This window comes from Piliocolobus tephrosceles, unplaced genomic scaffold (genome assembly GCF_002776525.5).
Source record: "Piliocolobus tephrosceles isolate RC106 unplaced genomic scaffold, ASM277652v3 unscaffolded_19, whole genome shotgun sequence".
Classification (NCBI taxonomy): domain Eukaryota; kingdom Metazoa; phylum Chordata; class Mammalia; order Primates; family Cercopithecidae; genus Piliocolobus; species Piliocolobus tephrosceles.
In genome coordinates, this window is record NW_022300975.1 from 2,475,923 (window position 1) to 2,491,814 (window position 15,892).

At 35.7% G+C, this 15,892-nt stretch overlaps 1 protein-coding gene across 5 annotated transcripts in view; it reads right to left on the minus strand.

Moving 5' to 3' along the window:
- Positions 1-3,508: 3,508 nt before the first annotated feature.
- Positions 3,509-15,892, minus strand: part of LOC111543003 (E3 ubiquitin-protein ligase DZIP3) — a 109,308-nt gene continuing 96,924 nt past the window's right edge. For 2 of the 5 annotated variants that reach the window (XM_023212749.3, XM_023212718.3), the window contains 6 exons: positions 11,216-11,341; positions 8,999-9,138; positions 7,493-7,613; positions 6,853-6,996; positions 6,665-6,766; positions 4,529-4,814 (listed from right to left, as the gene is read on the minus strand). In XM_023212749.3, the coding sequence (XP_023068517.2) occupies positions 4,704-4,814; positions 6,665-6,766; positions 6,853-6,996; positions 7,493-7,613; positions 8,999-9,138; positions 11,216-11,341 (744 nt within the window). In that variant the 3' untranslated portion in view covers positions 4,529-4,703. Of the gene's footprint in view, positions 4,815-6,664; positions 6,767-6,852; positions 6,997-7,492; positions 7,614-8,998; positions 9,139-11,215; positions 11,342-15,892 lie in introns of those variants that run through there. The other 3 variants (XM_023212734.2, XM_023212710.3, XR_002731730.2) reach the window with 3 other exon arrangements.

Genomic DNA, 15,892 nt, shown 5'->3' on the forward strand with positions numbered 1-15,892 from the left:
CTAGAACAATGTCTCCTTGTGACAAGACTATTCTATCTTATTTTGCTTCCATCTTTAACCAGAGAAATAATTTAGTGGTTTTCAAATAGTTTCATTTGTTTTTTTAAAAAGGCAATATGGTGTTACGGGGAGTACACTGATTATTTTATTTTATTTTACTTTAAGTTCTGGGATGTTCAGAACATGTAGGTTTGTTACATAGGTATTCATGTGCCATGGTGGTTTGCTGCACCGATCAACACGTCATCTAGGTTTTAAGCCCCACATGCATTACGTATTTGTTCTAATGCTCTCCCTTCACTTGCCCTCCACCCCTCAACAAGCCACGGTGTGTGATGTTCCCCTCCCTGTGTCCATGTGTTCTCACTGTTCAACTCCCATTTATGAGTGAGAAGAGGTGGTGTTTGGTTTTCTGTTCCCGTGTTAGTTTGCTGAGAATGATGGTTTCCAGCTTCATCCATGTTGCTGCAAAGGACATGAACTTACTTGTTTTCTTATAGCTGCATGGTATTCCATGATGTATATGTGCCACATTTTCTTTATGCTGTCTATCATTGATGGGCATTTGGCTTTGCCAAGTCTTTGCTATTGTAAATAATGCTACAATAAATATACCGAGAGTACACTGATTTTGATGTGAGGAGTTCAGAATCACGACCTTACTACTCAAACATTGCATGACCTTGAGCAAATCACTTCTTTAATGTCCTTGCCTCTCAAATGGAGATATCTTTCCTACGTATCTTCAAAACTTTCAGTCTCCTAGATCATTATTGGTTTGTTCAACCTTGCTAGGCAGTATTAGGAATTATTAAAGTTCATGTAGTTTAAATGGATCAAGCAAATGTTATGAGGGTGTGATATTTTTATGCAATAAACTTAACATTCAACATTTTGGGGGCTATGTGAAAAAAGAAGTTGGATTACTGGTTATATTTCCTCTCTCTGCTTTAATAAGGATAGTTGAAGATAACCTTTCATAATTTTATGATCAAGGAGTAAGTGTAAACAGATTGAATGACTAATAGAAATTTCGTTTGCTACTTTGGGAAAAAAAAATAAGAAATGTTCATTTAAAATGACAGCAGTCAGGCAAGTAGCATTTTATCCATTTTCCAGAAAAGAAACTGGTTGAGAAAAGTAATGTCTTCATGATCATACAGTATGCTAGATATGGAATTCAAAAATCTAAACCCAGATCTGAGTGAGAAATCTGCTTTTTACTACAGCAGTTGTTTTCAAATTTTAATGTGCATCAGAATACCTGTGATACTTACTCCAAATGGAGACTCCCAGACAGCTTTGTGGAATATGCATTGTTATAAATACACCATGAGTAATGTGATGGTGGTCCAGGATACAAAATTAAGAACAAGAGTCCATTAGTTCTGTTAAGTAGCATGTTCAAATCTGCAGTAGTTACTGAAAACTGCCAGCTCAAGAAAATCAAACTATATATCTTTATAATAAATTAGTATTCATTTGTTGTTTTTATCTGGGTATAAACCAGAATAGTCCCACATTACTGTGATCCTAGAATTCTTATCTGAGAGGCTCATAGATAAGGTATTCCAGGAGTATTTTATAAATGCAGGTGGTTCTTGCTAACTTTGAATCTGATAAAACATAAGCCTACCTTCCCTGAATTAATCATAAAATAAAATTCATCATAAAATTTATTTAAAAGGAAGAAAAGACTATATTTCTCGTGTGCACAAAGTCAACCCAAAGTGAGGCTGCAACTATGAAGAGAATACCAGCTAAGGGACTCCAATCAAATCTCAGAATGCCACTTTGTACCTATGACTTTGGACAGATTATTTCCCTCTTACTTGAGTCTCAGATTCATCATTTGTAAAATAAGCATAATAACACTCACCTCAGAGTTATTCATGGATCAAATGAGGTACTAAACACATTTTGAAGGTGTCCCATAGAAGCTATAAAATGTTATATACATGGACAATATATATGAAGGAATATCTATGACATAACATCTAACAGCAGCTGCAGTGATATTACTGGATACTTTCAGATTGTTTTTGATGGATATATTTCCACTTTAAGAGCTTTCTGGTCCTCACTGGATTTCTCAGAAGGGTAGAGTGTTCTGGATCATCCCCCAATAGGCACAGGCATGACAGTGATCACTCTGTGTGGTAGAATGACCCCTACAATTGTCTTTAAAGTATACATCAAAAACTATAATCCCATTACCTTTAGCACCTAAAGAACTAAATATAACTTTCTGGGGCACTGTCCTACTACATTCTCCCTATATACCAACTACTGCATTAAGTTCTCTGGACCCATCCTTGGAGCTAAGCAGGGCAAGTCAACACCAATACCCCATTACAGCATGAGTTTGTGGAGAAAGCATGTGATGAGGCATCAGAACCCTCAAGTACTGAGACTGGCCTAGCTACTATCTGGCCATGTGACACTGGGTACAACATACCTGTAAAATAAGAGAATGAATTATATGTCACTAAGGGTCCAATGAACTTTGGCATTCTTTTATTCCAAAACAATTGTGGCACTTTATAAGTCTATATAACTGTCTTCTTGGATATTTTCCTTCCCATTTTCCTAACGTTTCTCAAAACAGAAGAAAAAGTTTAAGCCCAATTAAGCAGAAAGATACATTTGAAGTAAAGATTTCAAGTAGTTTCAGAACATGCTTATAATGAAATACACAGATAAAATAGTTGTTCAATTAAGAAACATTTATTCTTTTCTAAATGAAAGTGAAATTGCAGTTGTAAATATGAACTAAGAAACATTGGTTTTACAAGATAACTAGCTGTATGACCATGACCTTAAAGTGTGATATGGTTTGGTTCTCTGTCTCCACCAAATCTCATCTTGTAGCTCCCATAATTCCATGTTGTGGGAGGGACCTGGTGGGAAACAATTTAATCATGGGGGCAGGTCTTTCCCATGCTGTTCTGGGGATAGTAAGTCTTACCAGATCTGATGGTTTTAAAAATGGGAGTTTCCCTGCACAACTCTCTCTCCTTGTCTGCTGCCATCCATGTTGCCATCCATGCTCCTCTCTGCCTTCTGCCATGATTGTGAGGCCTCCCCAGTCATGTGGAACTGCAAGTCCATTAAACCTCTTTCTTTTGTAAATTGCCCAGTCTCAGGTATGTCTTTATCAGCAGCATGAAAATGCACTAATACAAGGTGCCAGACAAGGTGATTAAAGGCTCTATACATTCTAAATTGTGCAATTCTAAGACATTCTTGGCATTTTACATGCCTAGATGACTGCCATCTTGTTTTGTTATTTTTCCCTCACATGTTCCAGTCTATTCTCATTACAGAAGAATACGTTTAACACAGTTATAGAAACAGAGGTTTTAAATAAAGATTTAAAAGTAACTTCAAAATATATTTGCACTGAAGTATACAGGCAAAATTGTTTCTGAGTCAGGAAGCATTTATTCCTAACCCCATAAATTAAATGAAAGTGAAACTGTGAATATGAAGCAAAGAACATTTATCTCACAAGGTAACTCTGAATTCTTTTAATTCTGAAACCAGAGACATGTACAACACTTACAGCATTCACACAACACTGCTGTCAAAATAGGTTTTTGACTGCTAAAAATGAAACTTCTTAGTGACAAGCTTTAGATATGCAACTTAGCCCACTGGGTATTCACTTCATCACAAAAAGCAACTATAGACAAATAGTTTTTCCCTCTCCCCGACACAAGAAAGTGAAATTACAGACTTTTAAAGCAGAAAAAATTTTCTCCAAAATGCAAATGATTAAGGTCCAAGAAACAAATGAACAGAAGATCTCAATTATACAACTGAGTGAGTGATTTAGTTTGCATATTAACTCCTTTTCTTACTACTTCCTGATATCTGATTCTGGCAATATTTATCCTGTATCTACTGGGCAAGACACTGGGAACACAAAGAAGTTTTAGACAAGGTCCAGCAGTATGCTGGTTTAACAACTAGCTCTTGAGGGAAAGGTAGGTTTTTCACTTACAGCATTTACCAATTTCTATGGTGTAAATGCTCCCTTTGTAGCAGATTTCAAGCTAGCAACAACTTGACAACTGGCTCATAAAATCCCTCAAACTAATGATTGTCACTCATGAGCCATTATAAGCCAGCTCCAACACACCACTGTTTGGTCTCCACCCTCAAGTAGCTCATAATCTCTTCATGGGTACCTATTTAAGGGGATATAAAAGAATGGGGAATATTGAGATAAAATTTAAATCAATTATATTTTTTAGGTAGTTTTAAAAGTTAGAAGGAACACAAATTTCTGTGGGATTTTCCTACCTCTTTACTATTTCCCTTTTCCTCTTGCTTAAATTTATTTCAGGAAATTAAAGTGTAGAATACTTGAGAGTAAAGGATGAGTGAAATAAGAATTTAAAAAGACAAGAAAAACATACTAAGAAATATACTAACAGTTATGTTTCCATTACAAGAAAAAACCTATTAAGATAAGAGTAAATATAGTATAACTATTAAAATTCCATCTGCTTCAAGCTCTTTCAGTTCATTTCACAAGTCCTGAAGATTTGTTCTGACTTCTTTGGCTGATGCTTTGATAAAATTAGCTGGCTTCTTTAGCACTATATGGAAGAGCACACAGCTTTACACCACTCATACAAGCAGCTCATAATAAAAGAAAACTGAGCTTCCTTTGCATAGACACCCCTGACCTTGTATCAGATCTTGGGCAACTGCCGACTGGGGTGACCAGGGTATTCTTCTGGTAGCAAAACGTGGAGTCTGCAGGTTGGACATGTCCCCTGTTGCATCAACCATGGTCTAATGCACTAAGGAGCAAAAAGATTTATGTCAGTCTCTCAGAGTTAGCCTAGCAGAGGCAGTTGTCACTCTATGCATCAGGGTTACCAACCAACATGTCTTCTGGTGGATCTTTAAAGCCTTACCCTGTGGATTGTCAAGCCAATTGCTGCAACCATGGCACCTTCCCTGTGGTTTCCTAAACAAAATAGGTGGTAACTGCACAATACCTTTTAGCTAGTTTATTCTACTAGAAATTCTTCCTTCAACCCCAATTTTCAAGTTGATTAGCAATTCTTCTTGACAAGGAAATTGGAGAAACTTGCTATATTCTTTCTTTGGTTTACTATATACTGTTCTCATTTATAATTCAGAAAAAGTCTTAACTAATCATACAAAAGTCACTAGTACCTGGTATGAAATGCTTATGGTGTTTGCAGTTAAAATCCCTAGATCATGAATACATTTCTCAGATTTTTTTCTTTGGTGATAATGACAGTCATTTTCGGCTATGAACTATCTGTTAAGTCACTTGCTTGAATACCGACTCTCCAAAAACAAATCATTTTTACCTATATAAATAATGGAGGGCCAGGTCAGATGACAGAGGATTAATAATAAGCACTATATATAATAGGCCCACTAACTATAGTCATAAAAAATAAGCTGAATGAATTATATGCTTTCTACTCATGGGCAATGGCAAAGAGTAGCATACATTTTGTTAAACATGTATTTCCTAAATTGTCAGAACCTTATAAACTTCAAAGGGGAAAGTCAATGGCTAAGGATCTTTCCTAGAAAACTTTTGGGATTAGGCGTTTTGTGGATGTATCTTCATATTTGAGCAAATACAAAATATATTTCTGTACCAGGTACCACAAATCATATCTTTGAAATGATGTCTTACAAACATGGCTTGACTGAACTGGCTATTATTCACTTCCCTGAAAAGCCTTTCTTTTCTATGACTACCTTTCCTGTGTCAAATTACATCTCTGCAACAGAGGACTTGGATCCTAAATTATATATCAATAGCAACTGTGTGGCAGTTAACACCAGAATTTATATAAATGCCAAGAATCAACAAAAGACATGACAACCTCACATTTTTTTCTTTTTTTGAGATAGAGTCTTGCTCTGTCACCCAGGCTGGAGTGCAGTGGCCCAATCTCGGCTCACTGCAAGCTCCACCTCCTGGGTTCATGCCACTCTCCCACCTCAGCCTCCCGAGTAGCTGGGACTTGCCCGGCTAACTTTGTTTCTGTATTTTTAGTAGAGATGGGGTTTCACCGTGTTAGCCAGGATGGTCTCAATCTCCTGACCTCGTGATCCGCCTGCCTCAGCCTCCTAAAGTGCTGGGATTACAGGCGTTAGCCACCACGCCCAGTCCAACCTCACATTTTTCTAACATCAAAACTCAAGCCTGAGTATCTTTCAAAAGCAAATATAGGAGCCTAGAGAGACTGATAAATCTTATGCTTTATGAAAGGGGGCTGTCATTAATTACGGACAAAGAACACTATGTGGTATTTATAGCATGTCAATTTCAAGTGGTGCTGTTGCTACTTCTGCCACTAGACTACCACGTCAATCGATATTTGTCCCAGTTCTGTTAGAAGGAACTGTCTACTGTGTACGATCTGAATCTCAACATTGTCCCCTTCTTTGGTAGGGTGGATAGAGATCTGACAGGGCACAATGCAATCCATGGTAACGTATGGGAAAAGCATAAATGTTTCTGTGTGGTACCCAAAAGCTCACAGTTATACCCAGTGGAACTTGTGAGACAACAATGGACAATGATGCCTATATACAATAGTAAGTAAGGCAGTATGAATCTCATTTAGCTGATTAATGGGAAAATTTAAAGTGTTACCTGAGCGTGGAATTTGTGAGCGCAAGGCAAAACTGAAAGATTTTCTGGAGACAGATTCTCATGACAGATCACACAAGGCTCTTCTTCTTCCTCTTCCTCATCCTAGGGAAAATACAGAAAATGTTAAATTTAGCTCATTATTTTCTCCCAAATCTAAATGTGTTCAGAATCAACAATTTCAGTCTTACTGGATTATTGGCTCCTTCCCACGTGGCAGGACCTTGTGAAGTGAGGGGCCTCCATGCTGGTTTTGGGGACTGGGCAGCATTAGGCTGTGATGGAGAATGACTAGGTGAAACACAATTAACATTTGACACTGATTTTCCTTGACTCTGAAAATAAGAATATAATGTTTATTTTTTTAGAATTGTCCTAAAACAGTAAGAGCTGACACATTAGCACAGAATGGGGTATAGTAAGAACTAGCAAAAGGGTAAATAATTAGATTTGTGAGAAATATTGAACAAAATGGTGGCAATACTGGTATACTCAGAGCTAGGTAAAAACGAAAATAACTCTATACATTCTTTTAATTAAAATAAATCTTTCAAGAAAGTCAGAAAATATCTCCCTCTTTAGACTCATTCAAAGTAACTAGAGCAAATTTCAAGGAGGTCAGTTTTATTCTAGAATGATTAGGTAATAGGCATTTCAAAAAGATTGCTGATATCAACTGTTAAGTTGAAGTTGTTATTTACTGTTAATGGATGATTTAATATGATTACAAGTTACTGATTTGCTGAGCAGGTTATGGAGATAATTAAAACAGTTAACTACTAGAGTTAAGGGCAGAGAGATACAGGTTTTTTGGCTGTTTTCGCATTTTACCTGAGACTTTTTGGGGTCAATAAACTGGGAAATCTTGCAAACAATTTCATCAAATGTCAGTCCAGACAAGGACTTTCCATGAGCATCCTTCAGTTTCCGTAAGAAATCTGTAAGCTCCTTTCTGGAAGAGATCAAGGAAAGGAAAGGGCAGTAATGATTTTCCTTAGTACCTTTGAGGATGTGTCCACCAAAGGAGATATAAAATCCTATCATTATGATTGATGTGTATCATATAGACAGGACTCTTTAGGTCTTTGATCTAAAAAAGTGATCACAGGTCCATCTGCATTTATCTTAAACCAAAATGAAAACTCCTAATTGTGTTCATTAATGATACTTAATGTTTTCATGAGTGATAAAGTTTAGTACTTATTTTCTTTCCAAAAAGAGACTTTGTTTTTGAGAGCTCACTAGGTGAAAATTAAGTTCATCCACTTATTTATGCACTGGCTTCTTTATACCATCTCTCAAGTGGTCTCTCGCTCAGGATAACATTATTTTTAACTATGTTGCTATTGGTTTCTCTCTTATCAGTGTTAGTAGTTGTACTTTTGTAAAACTCAGAAAACAAAGATTAAACAGAACAGGAAAGCAAAGGTTAAAAATTACATTAATTATATAATGAAAGAACCCACAATTATTCTGATTGGTATGTTCCTTTTCAACTCCCAAGATCCACTGACCCAAAGCTTGCATCTACATTTTTGATGGGACAAAGTAGAATGAAATATTTTTGTTTTCCAAATGAAGCGTCATGTCATCAGCCTTATGCAGCTACCTTTGATTTATAATGTTTTTATACATATTTATAACAACTGTACTAGAGTTCTATTGTATTATCTATTCACTATTATGAAATTTATAAAATTATAGTTTAACAATGAAGTGTGCCAGTATATATATTATATGTTTGTATTCAAATAAAAATACTTGTGAAAAGTAGAATTATTTCCTTAGACATGAGTTGAGATAAGAGAAACTTCATTTCCGTAGGAATGTAATTAAATATCTTTCTACCTAAGGTAGACTGTGAAAAGCACAGTAAAGTTATGATTTCTTGCATTTTTAGTGTGTTCTCCAACAAAGAAACTATAAGGACTCTCAAAAATAAGGAAATTAGGAAATTAAATCCTAAAGATGTTTGGGCTTATACAGCATACAATCAACTTAAAATTCACTTTGGAGATAGGTTAAGATAATTATGGCAGTTAGTGTCATTAAAATTGGGTAAGTTTATGTCTAGTTGTACTTCCAGTAAATGAGCAAACCTAAATTTAAAGTTATTCTCTCATGATTTAAGACTAGTAACTTTTTAACGAAGAGGTTCACCACTGAACACTGTCCCTTCTTGGTGAATTTCTTTGTCTTTACCAAGGTCAAGGTAAGGAAACATCTGTACTTTTTTTGTGTTTGTTATGTTTCGCTGAAATGTTTCATTGCCACAGTTACGGCTATGAAAACTGGAGAATATGATCTGTACCCACCAGTAAATAAAAACTAAGATACCTGGTTTGTTGTGGAAAGGCAGTTTTCAGCCTGTCTGTAATTCTCTCCCAGTTCATCATAGAGGGATCACTCCCCAGACCTGCACTGGGAGGCACAGCGTCTCCCACAGGCGCTGGCAGTGCCCAGGCTATGCCAGTCATCTGTAAGAGGCAGAGAATTATAGCCCATCAGGTTTAATTATGAAGAAGTTACATTCCTATACCTCAGAAAATGGGTACAATGAAGAAGAGTACTGGCATACACATTCAATTTTTAAAGTTTTTCTCTTAATTAATATTTCTAATTGTTTATTTTAAACTTATTTTTAAAATAGGACAAAGAAAATGGATAGAATGAAGAAGAATATTGACATACACAATCCCTTTTAGGGTTTTTCTGTTAACTAATACAAACAATATTTCTAACTGTTTATAAATATTTAAAACTTATTTTTAAAATAGGACATGCTTGCTTCAGTAATTACACACATGTACAAAAAACATGAAGGCTGTTTACTGCTGTTTCTTTTTTAACAGTGAAAACTGAAAAAAACCTGATGTCTATAGAGGAATGAATAAATTATGGCACATCTAATCAAGTTTTTAAAAATAGAACTGTATGTCTGGGCATAAGAGATATGCATGCAATATGATTTTTTAAAATGTCTATGGCACAGTATGATATTACTTCCTTTTATATTAGAAAATTTTAAATGCATATGGATACACGGAGAAAGGTCTGTAAATTACCATGCATAAGAAGTGATTATTTCTTAGGGATTCAGTTGCACAGTAACTTTGTTTTCTAATGTGCTTACATTTCTATATTATTCACATTTTGTGATTAGCATATACACCTTTATAACAAGAAAGTAAAGTTACATTTTCAAACAACCAAATAAAGATGGGAATACTGCTAGAATTGCTCTGCCCAATGTCTCATCAATGTTGTAGACAAAGGTGGTACAGAAGTTGTTGTGACTCTTAACCATGAAACTGTCAGTTTTCTCCATATTTTATGGTAGTTCCTTCTTAAGATTCTAATTAAATAATATAATAAGTGAATATTTTTGGAGTGCTCATCTGATTACTAAGATAATCATGAACACCGTACCTTTTATGTAAGGCTCTAATGGGTCATCTTCAAATATTAGGTTATTATTCGTGAAAAACTAGCAACTACTAACAGTCATTGTAATAATTTGTACAGAGCCTAACAAGTGAGGAGAAGCAGAATATTTCCCAGAAATCTGAATTTGCTTCAATGTCAAGCTTTACCCCAGGAATCAGAAAGTAATTAGGAGGTTAAGGTATTCTAATGTTTTTAATAAAATTTTATCATAGTTTCTTATAGAATGGTGGGCAAGCAAATTGCAAGAGTTAACACTGTAATATCATGGTAATAAAAAGATGTGTTACTTTTTTAGCATGTTAAGGACTATATACAGATTTGTTTATAGACAGGTAGCCTCGACAATAATGAGCAGAGTTCATCTGACCATATATTTCAAAAGGAAACTGTTAGCAATATATGGGGACCAGAAAAGAAAATAAACAATTAATTGCACCTAAATATAGGAAAATGCAGATTAGAGAATTTTCATTAATTACATCTAACATCATTCTTTTGGAAGATTTTTCTTTAATAAAAAAAAGTTTACCTTCACCAAGATTACAACTGATAATTTTGGTAATTTCAAATTTATTTGTTCCTTCTTCAGGTTTGGATAAAGTTTATCTGGCTATTTGTAGCTGGGAAGATTTATAACTTTACAGTTTACGTTCCAAGGTGATGCTATATTTTATTGTCTGTTTATAGATACAGTTGAAACAATATCCTACTATGTGTGTGTACGTGTATGGAAATAAAATTTATAATTTAGTTTGTTGTGACTTAGCTTCTTTGCTTTTCAATCTTCCCAACAACCATGCCAAAAAAATCTATTAAAAACATCAATTTACCCTTCATTGTTTCCTGTTTCAGAAGCAATACTATAATTTTAAGGATTCTGTAGTATAAAAACATATTTATCTTTGTATCCCAAAACTAAGCTAGTATCAGTTAAATAATATAAGTAACACCCTGAGCACAGTGCTTGACAGGAAGCATTCATTCATCACCATCACCACCATCATTATCGTATCAAATAAATGAACAAAATGAAGATACTCATTCAGGAAGGCCACTAGAGTAATAAAAAAAACTAATTAACATCTATTCCACCAAGAAAGCTTTTACCAGGGGGGCTCTAGGTTGGCCAGTCGCAGAGACGACTCCCGGACAAACTGCAGGCATTTGAGGAACAGTAAGTATGGGTCTAAAGAAAGATTCTTTCACAAGGGGTCTTCCTAAGAACTGCTGCATCTAAAATAGAAAAAAAAAATAATAACAAACAAAAAAACCCCACACATATTTATACATTTATTTAGAACATCATCTAAATTCATACAGCAATATGGGGGGGGGGGAGAGACACTCATCTGAACTCAAGATACAAAGCACATTAGAAACAATGTATGTCAGATAATGAAATATAGGAATATCAGAAAAACAAAGGGCAATAAGATATACTGAAAACAGCATTGACAAAGACAGAAAAGAAATAGATTCTAGTCATATTTCTCTCTACCTAGTTGAATAACCTTGGAAACCAATTTCCTAAACGATAAAATGAGAGGGTTGTATAAAGTAATCATTAAGGTTCCCTCCCAACTGTAATCATATAGGACTATGCAAAGGAGATTCTCAGGAAGTGTTATCCATGTTGGTGGGCAATACTGATACTCAGAAATTTCACAGAACAACCCAAAGTTATCCATAGAAAATATTTTATATTGGAGGTAATACTTGATGAAATTCTGACTTTATGTTTAGTTCCAAGGAGAGCTGGAGGAGGAAGTGGGATGGGCCTGGGAGATAAACTCTGATATCGTGATTTGCAGATATGCTTGTGGGTATTACTGTACTTCCCAGGGGGTTATGGAAATCTAGACCTTCTTAGCAGTTATCTGTGGAAAAGATACCTTGATGGCTGGAGTACAGAAGGGGGCAGATTTATTGAGTATGTACTATGTGCCAGGCCTACTACTGGCATAAAGCATAAAGCAGGAGTTCAATAACAATTAAGTTACTGAACTTAAAAAATGAGGAACAGCAATATAGCTCTAATTAATGATCCTAAAACTATCATATGAAAAATTAATGGGGAACTTTGCAATGGATAGACTGGATTGGCATTTGAGTCTTAACGTCTGAAAAGAATATTATGTACCTGCTAGGTAAGAAAAAGATTTTTTTAAACAACTGGGGAAATAAAAATTCCAACTGGATATTAAAAATTACAATTTTCTTAGGTAAGACAATGGTGTTATGATTATACCCAGTAAGAGTTCCTCATCTTCTAGGATATAGCCCAAAGTATAAATGGATAAATTGTATGATATCTGGGGTTTGCTTTAAAATATTCCAGTGGAGAGGAAAAAGGGAATGACATAAAACAAGGCTGACAATATGTTGATAATGCTGAGGCTGGCTCCTGGGTTTGAAGAGGTTCATACTATTTTTTACATATGTGTCAAATTTTTTACATGTAAAGTCTTAAAAAAATGAAAGAATAGTGGGTACTCAGTCAACAGTCCTGCTCTGTTTGAGAACCACTATTACTTAACACTTTATTTTTATTTTTGATGGAAACGTAATTGTACATTTTTAGGGGTACAATGTGATGTTTTCATACATGTATACACTGTGTAATGATCAAAGGGTAACTGGCATGTCATCACCTCATTTGTCATTTCTTTGTGGTGGTAATATTCAAAATCCTCTCTTCTAGCCATTTTGAGATATACAATACCTTACTCTTAACTATAATAATCTTACTAAATAGAATGCCAGAACTTATCCTTCCTAATTGTACCCATTGACCAACCAACCTCTCCCTGTGCTCGCCTTCCATCTATCCTCCCTAGTCTCTGGTAGCCACTGTTCTACTAATTAATTTTATGAGACCAACTCTTTTAGATTCCACATGTGTGGGGTCAGGTAGTATTTGTCTGGCTTATTTAATTTAATATAATGTCCTCCAGGGTCATCCATGTTGTCACAAATAACAGGATTTCATACTTTTTTATGACTAAACAGTATTTCATTGTATATATATACATTTTCTTTATCCATTCAACCTTTATGGACACTTAAATAGATGCCATATCTTAGCAATTGTAAATAATGTTGCAGTGAACATGGGATTGCAGATGTCTCTTTAGGATACTTGACTTCATGTCCTTTCCCACTATACCCAGTAGTATACCCAGTGGATCATATGGTAGTTCTATTTTTAATTTTTTGAGGAATCTCGATACTGTTTTCCATAATAGCTGTCCTAATTTACATTCCCACCAACAGTGTGTAAGGGTTCCCTTTTCTCCACATCATCACCAACATTTGGTATCTTTTTTTTTTTGATAATAGCTATTTTTTTTAAATTATTTTACTTTAAGTTCTGGGATACATATGCAGAATGTGCAGGTTTGTTACATAGGTATACACATACCATGCTGGTTTGCTGCACCCATCAACCCTTCAACTACATTAAGTATTTCTCCTAATGCTATCCCTCCCCTAGCTCCCCACCCTACAACAGGCCCCAGTGTATGATGTTCCCCTCCCTGTGTCCATTCATTCTCATTGTTCAACTCCCACTTATAAGTGAGAATATGCAGTGTTTGGTTTTCTGTTCCTGTGTTAGTTTGCTGAGAATGATGGTTTCTAACTTCATCCATGTCCCTGCAAAGGACATGAACACATCCTTTTTTATGACGGCAGAGTATTCCATGGTGTATATTTGCCACATTTTCTTTATCCAGTCTATCACTGATGGGCATTTGGGTTGGTTCCAAGTCTTTGCTATTGTGAACAGTGCTGCAATAAACATACGTGTGCATGTGTCTTTATAGTAGAATTATTTATAATCCTTTGAGTATATACCTAGTAATGGGATTGCTGAGTCAAATGGTATTTCTGGTTCTAGAACCTTGAGGAATCGCCATACTGTCTTCCACAATGGTTGAACTAATTTACACTCCCAACAACAGTGTAAAGTGTTCCTATTTCTCCACATCCTCTCTAGTATCTATTGTTTCCTGACTTTTTAATGATTGCCATTCTAACTGGCATGAGATGGTATCTCATTGTGGTTCTGATTTGCATTTCTCTAATAACCAGTGATGATGAGCTTTTTTTCATATGTTTGTCGGCCACATAAATGTCTTCTTTTGAGAAGTGTCTGTTCATATCCTTCACCCACTTCTTGATGGGGTTGATTTTTTTCCTGTAAATTTGTTTAAGTTCTTTGTAGATTCTGGATATTAGCCCTTTGTCAGATGGATAGATTGCAAAAATTTTCTCCTATTCTGTAGGTTGCCTGTTCATTCTGAAGATAGTTTCTTTCTTTTTTTTTTTTTATTTTTTTTATTTTTAAATTTATTTATTATACTTTAAGTTCTAGGGTACATGTGCATAACGTGCAGGTTTGTTACATATGTATACTTGTGCCATGTTGGTGTGCTGCATCCATCAACTCATCAGCACCCATCAATTCATCATTTATATCAGGTATAACTCCCCAATGCAATCCCTCCCCCCTCCCCCCTCCCCATGATAGGCCCCAGTGTGTGATGTTCCCCTTCCCGAGTCCAAGTGATCTCATTGTTCAGTTCCCACCTATGAGTGAGAACATGCGGTGTTTGGTTTTCTGTTCTTGGGACAGTTTGCTAAGAATGATGGTTTCCAGCTGCATCCATGTCCCTACAAAGGACGCAAACTCATCCTTTTTTATGGCTGCATAGTATTCCATGGTGTATATGTGCCACATTTTCTTAATCCAGTCTGTCACAGATGGACATTTGGGTTGATTCCAAGTCTTTGCTATTGTGAATAGTGCCGCAATAAACATACGTGTGCATGTGTCTTTGTAGTAGAATAATTTATAATCCTTTGGGTATATACCCAGTAGTGGGATGGCTGGGTCATATGGTACATCTAGTTCTAGATCCTTGAGGAATTGCCATACTGTTTTCCATAATGGTTGAACTAGTTTACAATCCCACCAACAGTGTAAAAGTGTTCCTATTTCTCCACATCCTCTCCAACACCTGTTGTTTCCTGATTTTTTAATGATTGCCATTCTAACTGGTGTGAGATGGTATCTCATTGTGGTTTTGATTTGCATTTCTCTGATGGCGAGTGATGATGAGCATTTTTTCATGTGTCTGTTGGCTGTATGAATGTCTTCTTTTGAGAAATGTCTGTTCATATCCTTTCCCCACTTTTGGATGGGGTTGTTTTTTTCTTGTATATTTGTTTGAGTTCTTTGTAGATTCTGGATATTAGCCCTTTGTCAGATGAGTAGATTGCAAAAATTTTCTCCCATTCTGTAGGTTGCCTGTTCACTCTGATGGTAGTTTCTTTTGCTGTGCAGAAGCTCTTTAGTTTAATTAGATCCCATTTGTCAATTTTGGCTTTTGCTGCCGTGGCTTTTGGTGTTTTAGACATGAAGTCCTTGCCCATGCCTATGACCCGAATGGTACTACCTAGATTTTCTTCTAGGGTTTTTATGGTATTAGGTCTAACATTTAAGTCTCTAATCCATCTTGAATTAATCTTCGTATAAGGAGTAAGGAAAGGATCCAGTTTCAGCTTTCTACTTACGGCTAGCCAGTTTTCCCAGCACCATTTATTAAATAGGGAATCCTTTCCCCAGTTCTTGTTTCTCTCAGGTTTGTCAAAGATCAGATGGCTGTAGATGTGTGGTATTATTTCTGAGGACTCTGTTCTGTTCCGTTGGTCTATATCTCTGTTTTGGTACCAGTACCATGCTGTTTTGGTTACTGTAGCCTTGTAGTATAGTTTGAAGTC